The sequence below is a fragment of the Podarcis cretensis genome, assembly GCF_951804945.1.
Source record: "Podarcis cretensis genome assembly, chromosome: 7".
Classification (NCBI taxonomy): Eukaryota; Metazoa; Chordata; class Lepidosauria; order Squamata; family Lacertidae; genus Podarcis; species Podarcis cretensis.
The window spans coordinates 53,470,242-53,485,040 of NC_137176.1; the positions used below are offsets into that span (position 1 = coordinate 53,470,242).

The 14,799-nt window shown below is 39.6% G+C and overlaps 1 protein-coding gene across 6 annotated transcripts in view; it reads right to left on the reverse strand.

The window, feature by feature from the left end:
* The window catches only part of PCMTD1 (protein-L-isoaspartate (D-aspartate) O-methyltransferase domain containing 1), a 34,411-nt gene that overhangs the window by 13,378 nt on the left and 6,234 nt on the right, over positions 1-14,799 (reverse strand). For 3 of the 6 annotated variants that reach the window (XM_079983363.1, XM_079983368.1, XM_079983364.1), the window contains exons 2-5: positions 7,461-7,547; positions 5,104-5,198; positions 2,956-3,381; positions 571-673 (exon numbers count right to left, since the gene is read on the reverse strand). In XM_079983363.1, coding sequence (XP_079839489.1) covers positions 571-673; positions 2,956-3,262 — 410 coding nt within the window. In that variant the 5' untranslated portion in view covers positions 3,263-3,381; positions 5,104-5,198; positions 7,461-7,547. The remainder of the gene's footprint in view (positions 1-570; positions 674-2,955; positions 3,382-5,103; positions 5,199-7,460; positions 7,548-14,799) is intronic. The other 3 variants (XM_079983366.1, XM_079983367.1, XM_079983365.1) reach the window with 2 other exon arrangements.

Below are 14,799 nucleotides of genomic sequence, written 5' to 3' on the forward strand. Positions count from 1 at the left end.
GAGTTCACAATTACTGATAATGCAATTGCAGTGAAGCAGGCAAGATGAAGCTTTTTCAGCCCAATGGTTGCATTCTCTTGTGGGTAACCTTTCTGGGAGCTAGAGGCAAAAAGTAGGTCGAACAAAACTATGAATCTTACCTTTATATATCAGGCTACATTCCAACCACACAAGATTCAGAGGAGTCTACATACACAAACCCCTCTGCCTCTCTATCCAGGAAAGCAAGAGGCATTATTACAGTTCAATAATACAGTCCAACCAGGCAAAAGCAGTTCTTGAGAGTGCAGCCTGGGGGCTAGATAGAGGGGCCTGGAAAGATGCATTTGGCCTCAGTTTCCCATCCCTGTGAGCCCCCACTCATAATGGAAAATCCAGATACCCATCTCCGTATTTTGAAAACTTCACAATTTAAAATTGTATTGCAAACTTGTGTTAAATACTATGTGGCTGCAATAATTAATAGTATAGGTTTCCTTTAAAAATCCCAGAAAAATATGTACGTTTTACTTCCACCATACAGTAACTGTTTACGGCCACAAAAATGAGCCAAACAGACAACATACTTACTTATCAAAACTATCACTATATTTTATGAAGCTCTCCAGTTTTTCCTTGGCATATTCCACCACATCTGGATGAAGTTCTATTCCATGATTTATTCCAAAAGGGCCTGTAAATTAAGAATCGGCAACAATTTAAGCCTCACCAAATCAAAGAGTGCCTTGTATATGAAGGTGGACATTTGATATGAACACTAAGCAACTTTAAGCCAGTACAGTATTTGGGATGTGAAGAAATGTGAGGAGAAAAAGAGAGGGAAAGGGGAGGGAGAGAGAGAGGGGGGGGGGGGAGAGAGAGAAAAGGAAGGGACTGTTTAATGAAACTCTTTGTCCTATCCAAAACCCTAGTTTCAAACTGAAAGAGTTTAACAAGGAAATTTCAGCACAGCTGTAGCTCTAGTATTCCCCTCTCCAGTCACATGGGTGGCACCTGCTGGGCTCATTTCTGCTCTCATGCTTGGGATCCTGATTAAACTACAGTGATTCCTGGTCATGCCCCTCTGAGCTTCAGAACGTGTGACCAGGTTAGTAAAAATGGTGCATCCAACTTAGAGCTAATGGTTCCTGATAGGCTATAAAATGAAGGGGGGGGGGAGTGTATTAAAAAAGGCTTTCAACCCCAAAGCTGCAATATGTGTTCATAATGGACAGATTTTAATTATTTCATCTAGGATGACAAAAATTTTGTGATCATTTATACAGACTACCTTGAAATGTTTAACTAGAGAGGACCAACTTTATTCTCCCTTTGGAGATAGCTTAATTATGGGATGGTTCCCACACTACATTTTCCTTCCCAATTGCTACTATTCACATGCCTGTGACAGTGTGAACAAATGCAAGTAAAAACCAAGCTGGAGACAGACATAACCAGAAATAATGTCTACAGTCACACAACAGTATCTTTCAAAGTACTGAGATTGTGTCAGTTCCTTTAACTTTATCCAAGTGTTTGATTCAAGTGTTGGTCAAGGATCTGGAAGATCATGTTTAGTGAACAGTTTAGAAAGGTTGTCAACACATAACTTGCTCAAAATATTTCTACCAGAAGAGCTGTTTAATTATGACACTTGCTTTAGAAGAGAAATTTGAAGTATGCCTGTTTCCTCTTATATCATCTTTCGCAGAAGGCATCTGCAAATATCAGGTACTCTACAGCAGTGCAGTTAACACATGCAAGCTACATAGGAATTGAGTTGATACCTGCACTGATCATTGCTAATGCAAATAAACTAGCAGAACAGCAGGCAGAACAGTAGCTAAACCATCCACCATAGCTCCAACTTTCACACATGCCAGTAGTTTGATACCTTCCTGTTCAACTTTCCATGTTGCTGGAGGAGTTGCCATCTAGAACTGCTTATAAGAATATGCACCCATGTGTCTATGTACTTCCAACACAAGCACCTTTGAAACAATGCTCCATTACTAGCAACAAAATGATTTATGGATTTAAAGTGCAGGAAATGCTTGGGAAAGGTATCAAAACATTTAATTACTTGGATAAAGTTAAAGAATCTCATGCCATGAACAATTCAAACAATCTATCAAGAAAAAAGTATAAATTTCATCCCCATAAATTTGGTCAATGCTGCATTAAGCGAAAAGGTATTTTATTCCCCACAAGACGGAGCAGTGAGCTGACAGTCTTACTCCTGCTTTCTCTAGAATGTATAATAATTTTCAGGGATTTCCCCATGTCATTAAAGATTGACTTAATTATTTGTTAGTTTCATTAATAGTTTTAATAACTTAAAAAAACAACAACACACTATTCAGAACAAAACTGCATGGAATGCAAGAGATCCATGGCTGGACTCTATTTCCACTTTTGGCTAAACCATTTGCAGAATCTCTCAAATTTGGATCAGAACAGAGATGCTCGGAATATAACATTCCTTTTCTGATCTATATCCCTGAGATATGATTTGCCATAATGTATAACACAAGAGGTACTACCAGCACAGAAAGAATGGGTTATATGACCCCTTCTTCCTAATGTCCAAATCCTACTGCTCTACTCAGTTTCTTTGAACTAACAGCACTGGAAATCCAATCTCAGATCTCCTATATCTCATGTTGTTTGGCCCTAAGAATGCAAGTGAAATACTCAACTCTCATTTCTAAAATAGCGAAATCATAAATAAAACACAAGTTAAGAAGCGAAGAATCAAGAGCAAAAGGTGGAGGTTGCATTTGAAATTCTTGAATAATATTTTAAGGCATTGAAGTCAATTGTACATTAAGTACAATTCATCTGGAAAACCTCCTTATAAAGTGCTATGAATGACTGTTTTATGCATGCACACAGTTGTAAAACTGAGATTCTTAATAAATTTCATCTGCCATAAAACATATATTATTAACATTTTTTTAATAAAAAAAGTATTACCTAATATTAATCCCACCATTGTGCTTAAATAGCCAGTTCCACTACCCAGATTAAGAAAAGACAATCCTGGCTGAAGTTTCAAAGCTTCCATGACTTCAGAATAAATGCAAGGGGCTGATAAATGTATATTTCCATGCTTCCAAGCCAAATCTTTATATGCATTGTCCCTATAGCCTTCCAGGTAGTAGTCACCACGATCAATAGCTCTGAAGGCTTGCTCCACTCTGTCAGTGCGAATATATTGTGCTTCTTTCAAGTTATCAATTAAATCATCATTGTCTTCTCCTGCACTCACAGCTCCTCCCATGATGATTTTCTATAACAATTCAATTAACTCCGGCAACACATTGGCAGGCCCTTGTTTGACGTTTCCATGTAGAAGGGAATCCAATCCTGTCAGGTTCAATACTGCTTTGCAAGAGGATCCTAAAAGATTTTTAAGAGGACATGCTTTTATTTTCACAGGTTATTAAAAAAAAATCTAATTGAACACAGGGTATGAAGCTAATAATATTAATTTGTGCCTAATATTTTGAACAACGCAAGTATGAATCAACCCAAGTGTTTGGTGTACAACTAAAGTTCTTATTGTTTGTAACCATGAGCCCTAATAGGTCAAAGTAATCCATACCAAATGGAGCAAGGTCAAAACAAATGTACATTTGATTCTCAGGTAGACATAGCGCTATTAAAAGAAAGGAGCACATCCATATGAAATACACAGGAAAACACGCCGAGAAACAGAAACAGAAAAGGAAAAAGAAAGTTGTTTCAGTGCCACAGTACCAACAATCAATACAAAACATGAGTATAACAGTATTGTGTTATTCTAACTGAATATAAGGATGCACAAGTTGGCACTCAGTCTCCTGTCTAAATCGCTACACCCACTAAAAGGAAAACAATGGATAAGCCCTGGATTGTATGGTGATTTTTATTCTATTATCAAAGCTAAATGTCCGGGGGAGGGCAGAGACTTCATGCAGTAAAAGGTTGGGTTGAGTCTTCAACTGCCCTGAGAAAAGTATCTTGTATTGTTCTTAGAAAAAGGACAAAGCCAAAGAATGTAACCAATCTCTAGTTTTGTTTCAAGGTCGGAGAATTGCACCCGCTAACAAGGTACAGAGAAACCAAAACAAGACACTTGTTTGATTCACTCTTTAAAACCCAGTTAGAATCAAGGACTTTAATTATCCAGTTTTCGTCTACAGTTTCCCCCCTGAAAACGCTGCATATTGTATACTATTTAGCCAGTGTGGTGTAGTGGTTAAGAGCGGTAGTCTCATAATCTGGGGAACCGGGTTCGCGTCTCCGCTCCTCCACATGCAGCTGCTGGGTGACCTTGGGCCAGTCACACTTCTTTGAAGTCTCTCAGCCTCCCTCACCTCACAGAGTGTTAGTTGTGGGGGAGGAAGGGAAAGGAGAATGTTAGCTGCTTTGAGACTCCTTAAAGGGAGTGAAAGGCGGGATATCAAATCTAAACTCTTCTTCTTCTTCTTCTTCTTTCCAATTTCCATGGAGCAGCAGCAGCTACTTATGCATGGTAGTGAAGGGGCAAATATGACATGTAAAACTTGCAAAGAGATAAATTAATCTTGTTCGTCCTGAAAGGAAAGTGATTTATTTTCAAAAAGAAGTTGAGCTATATTCTTTTCAGTTCACACATTACATTAGCTTTTAAACAACTGTCGGCTGCTCAGCCAATGCATTGAAGTATGGATTATGGGGGATGCATTGAAGTGTGCCTGGGTAGAATAGTACAAGAGAGGCAATGACAACTTAAGGGCCAACTCCAGGACTGCCCCTACCACAAAGGACATTGGACATGACCTGCCCTGTGGGAAAGAAGAAGAAAGATGGAGGCAGGCAAATATAACATCAGGATGAATGCAGAACAAAATCAAGGTGGCTTATAAACAAAATGAAAGCCTCTAACTTATATAAAGCAACTTAAAATGAAACTTTATAACAAATAAATTCAGACAAATAATGTTATTATATACAATAATACTAACAAATTAGTATGCATATATAAATCAATAAATAGACAAACAATTAAGTACATTATTTTGGGCAGGAGACAAGAGTGCATGATCATATTTATAGCATGCTGCAACAAAATTCCTTTATTGATTGAAAAATACATACCTTACAGTCTTCCAAAATGCAGCAATACAGAGCCCCCAAATAAGTTCTCTTCCGACAGTGATAATTTGTTCCCTTACGCCCTTCAATATCTGCCACTGAAGAAGACTCCATAGTCAAAACATGCCTCAATTAGACATTGAGATCTGTCTTATGCAATTTGCACTTATATACATACATAAACCTGTCAATATAACTGTATATGAACATGTTATTGGCTAGGAGATGCAATTATTTGTATAAAGTTTCAAAATGTTACAGGCTTATATTTTATTTATACACCACATTGAGTTTGTTTTGCATTCATAAGTATTGGTCAGGCATTATATTTCTATGTGACAAGGCTGGAACGTGATTGATTATTGGATAGAAAAGTTCATTTTTATAAGAGCGCTTTCTCTTGGCCACTCTGCATCCTCCCTTACCTGTTTTCTCCTTATAATTATAACTGTATCTGCCATTCCTCCAAAGAGCTTAGGGTAGTATATGGTTCTTTACCTTTCCTATGAAGTAGATTAGGGTGAGTGGGGATTTGAGCCAGGGTCGCTTTGATCTTACATTAATGCTAACTACTATATCCTGCTGGCTTTTAACACATTTCTATGACATTTTTTTCTCAGCCTTACTGCTCAATTGCAGTTGTCCTGGGATCACTAAAGTAAAAGAAAGTGCACTCTGGCTTTTGACACTGGCACTGGCAGGCTGCAGCCCCTGCTTTACAGAAAGATTGTGGCAAAGAGATGACCGGTTTGATCTCATACAGCAGCCGAAGTGCATGCTACTCCATCCCTGGGAGAAGGAATCCACTGTTCCAATTGCCAGTTGCCTCAGGACTGCAGAACTGAGGGGATCAAAGATGATGAGGTGGGGATGGACATGCATGTATTAGAATCTATTGGAAGCTTAAAGGATCATCTGTCTGATAGAGATCTTCCTTCATCTGCATGTCTATTCAATGCCAAATCTAAAGTTTGATATGAAATGTGTAATTTAAAGGTTAGAGGTTGGTTCTGAGATTCCCAAAAGGCTCCTACCCATCTCAACTACCTTTCATAATACAGGCACTTGAGGTAAACTACAGAACACTGATGTCTAATTTATTATCCTAAAAAAGGGAAGTAGCATATGCAGGAAAATGCATCTGCCTATAACTTTAATTATAAAATCAGTATTATAGGGGGTACAAAGATTGCCTAGCCGTACAATATGAATCAATCTCTCAAAGTTATAAATATAAATAAATAAATAAATTTTTATTTATATCCTGCCCTCCCCAGCCGAAGCCGGGCTCAGGGCGGCTAACAACAATAAAATAAGACAACATTTTAAAATCGTTTCATTAAAAAATTACGTCAAATCAAACTGATGGCAACCATTGGGCAGAGCTCTGTGAAGATTGCCAGAGGAGGGAGTCAGGCTGTGCCCTGGGCCAAAGGCTTGGCGGAACAGCTCTGTCTTGCAGGCCCTGCGGTAAGATGTCAAGTCCCGCAGGGTCCTAATCTCTTGTGGCAGAGCATTCCACCAGATCAGAGCCACAGCCGAAAAGGCCCTGGCTCTGGTTGAGGCCAGCCTAACCTCTCTGTGGCCTGGAACCTCCAAGATGTTTTTGTTTGAAGATTGTAAGTTCCTCTGTGGGACATACCAGGAGAGGCGGTCCCGTAGGTACGAGGGTCCTAGGCCGTATAGGGCTTTAAAGGTTAAAACCAGCATCTTAAACCTGATCCTGTACTCCACCGGGAGCCAGTGTAGCTGGTATAGCACCGGGTGAATGTGATCTCGCAGCGAGGACCCCGTAAGGAGTCTCGCTGCAGCATTCTGCACCCGCTGGAGTTTCTGGGTCAGTCTCAAGGGCAGCCCCAGGTAGAGCGAGTTACAATAATCCAGTCTGGAGGTGACCGGCGCGTGGATCACAGTGGCTAGGTCAAGGTGAGAGAGGTAAGGAGCCAACTGCTTAGCTTGGCAGAGATGAAAAAATGCCGCCTTTGTTAGGCTCTCAGCACAACATGGAAGAATGCCCCATATATTTTTTTCCTGTAAGATTCCTCCATTTGCATTGAGAAGAGCACCTATCAACCTCCTCAGCATGCATTTTGAATCCACCCACACAATTTCTCCAGATAGGAATGCTAAGTGTAGGGACGGCTCCTAAATACTTTTGTTAGTAACTAAAACCCTAGGCTGGAGAAGTTGGCATTACCAGTACTGGAACAGGGCTTAAGAGGTTGCAACCTCAAATACTGTACAATCAAATCCTAACAATTTTGTATCCTTTTAACTATTCTCTAATTAATATTCATTAACCAAAGCCCTATTTTGTACTAAAACTATCTACCTACTGAAATAAAAAGGGAATCACTTACCTAGAAAAATGGTAATTCTAGGAAAAAGCCTTCTGGCCTATCTTTCCTTGACTGTATTTTTCTGCAAGTATCATCATCACAGAATTACTGTAAAATAATAAAGTTAATTATTTTAAAGCATTTATAAACTGTTTAATATTTTTAAAATTCCTAAGTGGTATACAATATAAAAAACAGGCAACACAATTAAACAAACAATATAATTAAAACAAAATTCAATCTAAAACCAATAAATCAGAATTATAAAAGTATATGCAGGGATATAAAAGCAAGTAAAACAAATTCAGGGGATTTAAACATAAAACAGGGTCCAGTCTTATGAGTCAGGGACCACCTGGGCACCACAATCTTTACAAGATGTCTGAAACAGCCGATGGTTGCTCAGCCACATATTGCAGAGAAAGGGGCTACCACAATACAGGGGCACAGCAGGGGTGAAGGAAACTATTATTATATATTGAATTTATATACCCAGGGGTCTCAGGGCATAACCACTGTGAATAACAAGCTGTGGGCCAAACCACTGAAAGTGCTTTACTCTACATTATCAGATCATGTCAATGAAAAATAGATCCCATAAAATTGGGCAAGATGTGTTGGGACACCTCATCTAGCTCTGTAATTATGGTAACATGGCAAACATGTCACAGCAGGCCTCTGTTGGTTCCAACACTATTCCTGGGACATGTGTCAAAGGTCCCTTCACCACACAGAAAAGCACTGATGGCCAGGCGCTTGAGAATGCAAGGGAGGCACCAAAGTAAGCCTCCTTCACCTCCTGCAAAAGGCACGACAACAGGCACATGTTCAGTCAACCTCACACTGAATCTTATGCCACTTGCATTCTAGCCTCACAAATCCTGTTTCATATCTTGAAGCATCCTGGGGGGGGGGGGGGGGGGAGGGATGGTTCCAAAGTGTCAGAGTGGGCATCCAGCGGCAATCATATCAACTTCCCGACACATCTTGTCATTTCATATACAGCCCAAAGAGTCAACAGAACTTCCAGTTCTGGCTTCTGGAAAATCCCACAAAGCATTCAGGAATTCTTTGGATTTTGCAAATCCCTAAGGATGAATCATCCTAATGGGTCCTACATCTATGCATGAACAAACTACCCCAGATAATCGTCTAACCACAATTCTCTGTCTCTGTCTCTCTCACACCCACACACCAAAGACTTTCGTATGTGCTGTGTCAATGACAACTTGGGACAACCCCATGTTTGCCACAGAGGCCATGAAGACCTCAGTTGGCTCAGTCAAAGTAACTTTAGCATGGATACTGTTGACTTCCAGTACCAGCGTCCTGGGGTTCTTCTGCATCACACTTCAGAGCACTTCTGCCAGATTTTTCAGGTATGCGACTGGGCAGCAAGCTGGGTGGCATACCAACAGCCCGAATTTGTCCAATCAGAAGATACAGGCACCTGTATGCCACCCAAGTTTGGAGAGATTTCAATGATGAAACTTTTATGGACTAGAGTTATTTGGGGTGCTACTGCTGCAAATAAAGCTAAAATATACACATCTGCCCGCATGATTTATTTAAACCTTTAAGAAGATCAACTTTCTAAGTTTCTAATTCCTGTATTCCTGAACAACCATGCACACTAATTAGATGCCACAACAACTAAAACGTATGTTTACAACCAAAGACACACTTTATGCTACCCAAGACAGTCGACAGTCCAGGACTATAACCTAAAACTCCTGAGCATGAAGCCCACATGCAATTCAAAGTACATAGTTTATATCTGCTTATCAAGACAATTATAAAATAAAGGATTTGTGTTTGATTTGCACAATGCTAAGACCACTAGGTGAGACCACTAAAAGTGGTCAAAATTCTTTACAAGGGCTAGTAGTTATTATTACTGGACAGAAATGCATTACTTTGAGTAAATGTTCATCTGCACTATTTGGAATCTAAATAGTCCTAATTTGCACACTAATTAATACAACATATCATCTATTCCATTTTATGTATCATGCCGTGTGTACTGCATCACAGCTTTGTACAACTGACTTTAACTTAACAGGCGGTATCCAATACTGAGTGGCTGGGGAAGCCCAGCCAGATGGGCGGGGTATAAATAATATATTATTATTATTATTATTATTATTATTATTATTATTATTATTATTACCAAGGCAAAGGATGCTTGTGCAAGGGAATATCCTGATACTTCCTCTTCTACATTATAATCCTGTGTGCCTATAGCTTCTCTCAATGTTGGGTAACACCCTACCTCTCAGTAAAGGTATGCTGGAGGGGAGAAATCAGGTAGAAAAACCTTTCATGTGCAGTATACAGCCATGACCATGTACCAGCTACTAAACATTTACTGCATACTGCAGCATACACTGCAAAATATATCTGCCTACTTGTTTATCATTTGTATACCAATTATGTTTTGCAAGCACATATTTAATTCTGGAATTTTAAGGAAAACTGACCCGAAGAGCAAAATTTCATAAGACACAATAAAATAATGATTTGTGAAACTCTATTTATAAAAAGTGCATTTCTGTACTATTTAGGAAGCACTAGGTAAAGGTACCCCTGATCATTAGGTCCAGTCATGGATGACTCTGGGGTTGCGCATTCATCTTGCTCTATAGGCTGAGGGAGTCGGCGTTTGTCCACAGACAGCTTCCGGCTCATGTGGCCAGCATGACTAAGCCGCTTCTGGCAAACCAGAGCAGCACACGGAAACGCTGGTTACCTTCCCACCAGAGTAATACCTATTTATCTACTTGCACTTGACGTGCTTTTGAACTGCCAGGTGGGCAGGAGCTGGGACCGAACAACAGGAGCTCACCCCATCGCGAGGATTCAAACTGCCGACCTTCCGATCAGCAAACCCTAGGCTCTGTGGTTTAGACCACAGCGTCACCCGCGTCCCTTAGGAAGCACTAGGCCTCTGACAAAATAGTGTTTAGGCATTTGTTGCTAGTACATAGCTTGTTTTTGTTCAGCCTACTGTCATACTAAAAAAACAGGTTTAATATAAAATAAAAGTAGGTATTTTGATTTACCAGCTTTTGGAAAGTATCATCAATAATGTGATCATGTTGAATGCTAACAATACTAAAGTAAGTGTCTATGGAAAGAAAGCTATCAACACTAACAGTTATAACCTGATACACAGTGTGCACAGCCAAATGAAAAACAACACCAGAGTCTAGAAACAACTACTATTTGATACAAGTTAGAAACATACTGATTGAATTACATTAAAAGTCTGATTACATTAAGTTTCTAATTTTGTTAAAGATGTCCCCCCAAAAATCTCTTGAATAGTAAAAATTGCCAAGCAGTCCCAAAGGAGAGCTGACTCTTCAATGTGCTTTCACCTTTTTGTTTTCCTTATCAATAGATGTTGAATGGGCAGGGTGAGGTCGGAGAAAGAATTATGATAATATCCATACTTAGACCAAAGTTGCTTTTTGTAAAAACACTCAGAATCAAATACAATTATTACAAACACAACTTCCTTTGTTGTTGTTTTTAAAAATAAGTATCCCCATATGAACTATGTTTCCTTTTACCTATTGTTGCCATACTTTAGTAAAAACTGGTAGTTAAACTTGCTTGAAACATGTATTTCCCCTTCTGGGTTAAAAGCACCTTAGGGGGATATTTCAGTAGGAAAACTGCCTGAGAGGAACAGGTTAATAAGCTCATCAGCCCAGTGCCAACCCACCACAACAGTCCTGCTGCATTCCTGAAGCAGTGAGAGATGAGAACCAATGTGGTGTAGTAGACAATAGCAACGGACATGGATGGGAGAGACCCAAGTTCAGAATCCCCATTGCCTAATCTACCTCACATTAATAGCTCCAGTATTGTGAGGTTATGAGTTAAGGACTGATTTCTATTCTGAGGTCCTTTAAATAAGTGAGGAATAAAAATTATAATGAATAACACATAAAACAGATACCGCCATAGCTTAGAACAGGGGTCAGCAACTTAAGGCCGATAGGCCGCTAGCGGCCCGCGGAGGTCGTTTGACCAGCCCATGAGCCAGCCCCAAAAGAGTGGCCTGCTTGCGCGCTGTGCTAAACCAGCGCAGCACAGTGACTTGCTCTCGCGGCGCTGGAAATCGCATCTGCGCAGATGCCGAAAATCGCGGACGCTCACATGCATGCATGATCCAGCCCATGGAGGGATCTCCGCGGGACCGATCTGGCCCAGGCAACATAAACCTTGCTGTCCCCTGGCTTAGAAAAAGCAGGGGTAAGAGCTTCTGATCTTTTTTGGGGGTGCTGAAACCCTGGATCAAACCAAAGAGCTTCTGCTCTTGAGAGCAACTAGCTATCACTAATTGTGACAAATTGTTACCCAGTATTCTTGCCCTCATATCCAAGTGATATAGAAGGGGTTGAAATGCTTTTATCGATGTTATGATTATTTTAAATCAGATGTGGGGAACTTTGAGCATTCCAGATATTGCTGAAATACAACCCCCATCATTGGTTATGCTTGGTGGGGCTGATGAGAGTTGTAATTCAGCATCTGGAAAGCAAAATTCCCCCAACTTTATATGATTTTAAATTGTTTGAAATCTTGTAAGCTCTCATGGGAAAATATTGTATTTTAAATGGCAGCTAAATTAAATTAAACACAATCCAACACAGAATAAAACCACTTAATGATGAACTGAAGTGGGGCAAGGATCCTTTTTTGGCCTGATGGGATAGATCTTTACCTCCCCCCACCACTGCAGGTCAACTTTGACAATAGGGTGTCATAATGGCATCAGTTGATGGATAGGTGGGTTGAACAGCAAGTTCAAGCCTGCTTTCTCCAGCAATTAGTCATGTACTAGAGTTTTCTGCATGTAGCCCAACTCATACAACTAATCCAGTTGCGTCTCTACCTGCCCCACACCTGACAACACATGGAAAAGGTGGTTGGGGGGGGGAATGGCCTGTTGGGCCAAATTGGGAGGTCCCCCCACCTCAGACTAAATCATTTGCAGCATATACAAGTTTACCCACTAGCTTTGAGAAATGTACATGAATTTACGGACAAACAGCCCCGCCAATGATATAAAGTCCAATCTCACAGTGCTATCTGCCTCTCCTGCACTATGGGGAAAACCACAGAATGACATATTCTGTACATTTATTATAGTGCCCACTAGACTGGTACACTTTCATACAATAATACTTGTGATTAGTACTGTGCATGAGATTCAAATCACCACTCATTCATGGAAGTTATCATTGGTAAATGACTTTTTAAATCTTCCCATTAAGAAGTCAATATGGTTTTATACAAGTCATCCTCTTTTGTTGAATAGTTAGCCCAAAAGTTTATATCCTGTAGTGAATATTGATATTCTTAGTACTGCAATTTTTCCTACCAGATAAGCAATTTGGGCTAAGTATATCCAATATTCTTTTAACTGTTAACTTATGATAGCATTGTGTCATACACTTCTTGAATCTGTGAATGTGTTCTCTTATCTAGCTGCAGATGTTTAGAGGGAAAAATGCAGTTCAAAAATTTTCTCCCTATATTTAAAAAGTTCTGTTAATAAAAACTTCCATCTTCTAGTTGCTGGTTAGGTGTTGTAAATTAGAGGTTGTTTTCTTTTTTTAAAAAAGAACCAATATTTATTCCTGGACTCATTTATTAACACAGATTAAAAGATGCATTTGCACATATAGTCAGATGCTCACCAGTTCATCACCATGACCACCAACACCAAAATTAACTGAGTAGGAATGATGTGCTGTTAACGTTCACCAAACAGGATTTAGATACTGTTGAAATCAAATGGCACATATTGCAAAGCCCACAAATGACAGCATGTGGGGAAAACATGCCTAATCGAATGTATTTCAGTCAAAAAATTAAAATAAACCCCACATTTAACAATGGAATGCCTCTCTACCACTCTCTCTCACACACTGTTAGAAACAGATATGAAAGCTAGGAGCTAAATGGCACTTAAAACTAGGTTATGGGCACAACAACGGAATGTCTAGGTGTGCTTTTTTATAACAAGAATACAAAGCTGAAAATGAATGAGCTGCTGCTAAAACATTACGTTCATTTTTCACATGGTCTACTCATTCCTCTGCCCACCCCCCTAATATTCTTAAGAGGGTCTCCTCTCTAGTCTTCAGAAAGTAGCTGGAAGTGGGGAGGCAGAAAAAGGTCCTCCTTTCCTTCCACTCTGCAGTTTTAATCTGAAATTTTAGGTGCAGTACTGCGGTCAGAGCTCAGAAACTACTTGCGATAATGAAGTTCCCTGTCGCAAAATGCGCCTAGAACAATGGGAGTTTCCAACACTGCACTCTCTCACGCTCGCTCGCTCTCTCTCTCTCTCACACACACACACATCTCACAAGGCCTACAGATCCCCCTCCATTTCCACAGGAAACAAAATGCATCTACTGTGCTGTGTAGAAGCAGGAGAAAGGTTATGTGGGTAGGTGGACAAGTATACATGTGTTATGATCCATACTGCTCCAAACCCACCTTCTAAAGTTCCTCCTTTGCTTGCTTCAGGCAGAGCAAGAAATAGAAATGATCCAACCTTTGCAAACACATGACAATTTGTGGAATGAGACATTTTTAAAAAACACACACCCTGAAATGACTTAAAAGTTAAATGTAATTAAATAGACATTTGGTGCCTCTGTGGGAGGTGGGATTGTAAAAACAAAACAAAACAAAAAAATCAGCTGTCTATGAATCACTGCTTATGACTGATATATATTGCAGATAAAGAAGAAACACACACACACACACACACAGAAATAGAAATGATCTACCTGAGAGCAAGTCTGTGAACTAAACACATTTAATGGGATAAATTTGCAATGGAAACTCCTTGGGATTCTCTAATATTTAGGCTGAAATCCTAACCTTATTTACCTGGGAGTTCCTTTGAATTCAATAGGACTTAATTCTGAGTAGGCATAGTTACAACTGCATTGTAAATTGCTGTGGAGAGATAGGGGAGGAAAATGAGGGGGGGGGGTTAATAAAAAAACAACCACTACCCAGAGTAACACAGTTGGTCAAATACATGTTTTGATTACACATTCAGAGCCTATTAACGTTCATTCATAAGGAACTCACATAGAATTCAATATAAAACTGTCAAGGGTCGTTAGGATAACAGCCTAAATAAACTTGAACAACTATTCCATACTTCTCAAAAATAGTAAGCAGTTATACATATTTAGTACAACTTTGCACTATTTAGTTTGATCCCAGAATTTATATGGCTTTTGTATGAGGCTCAAAAATACCATTCAGAAGTTATTCAAGAGGCTTTTTGAAAACATGATGTGGCAATACTGTAAATAATAAT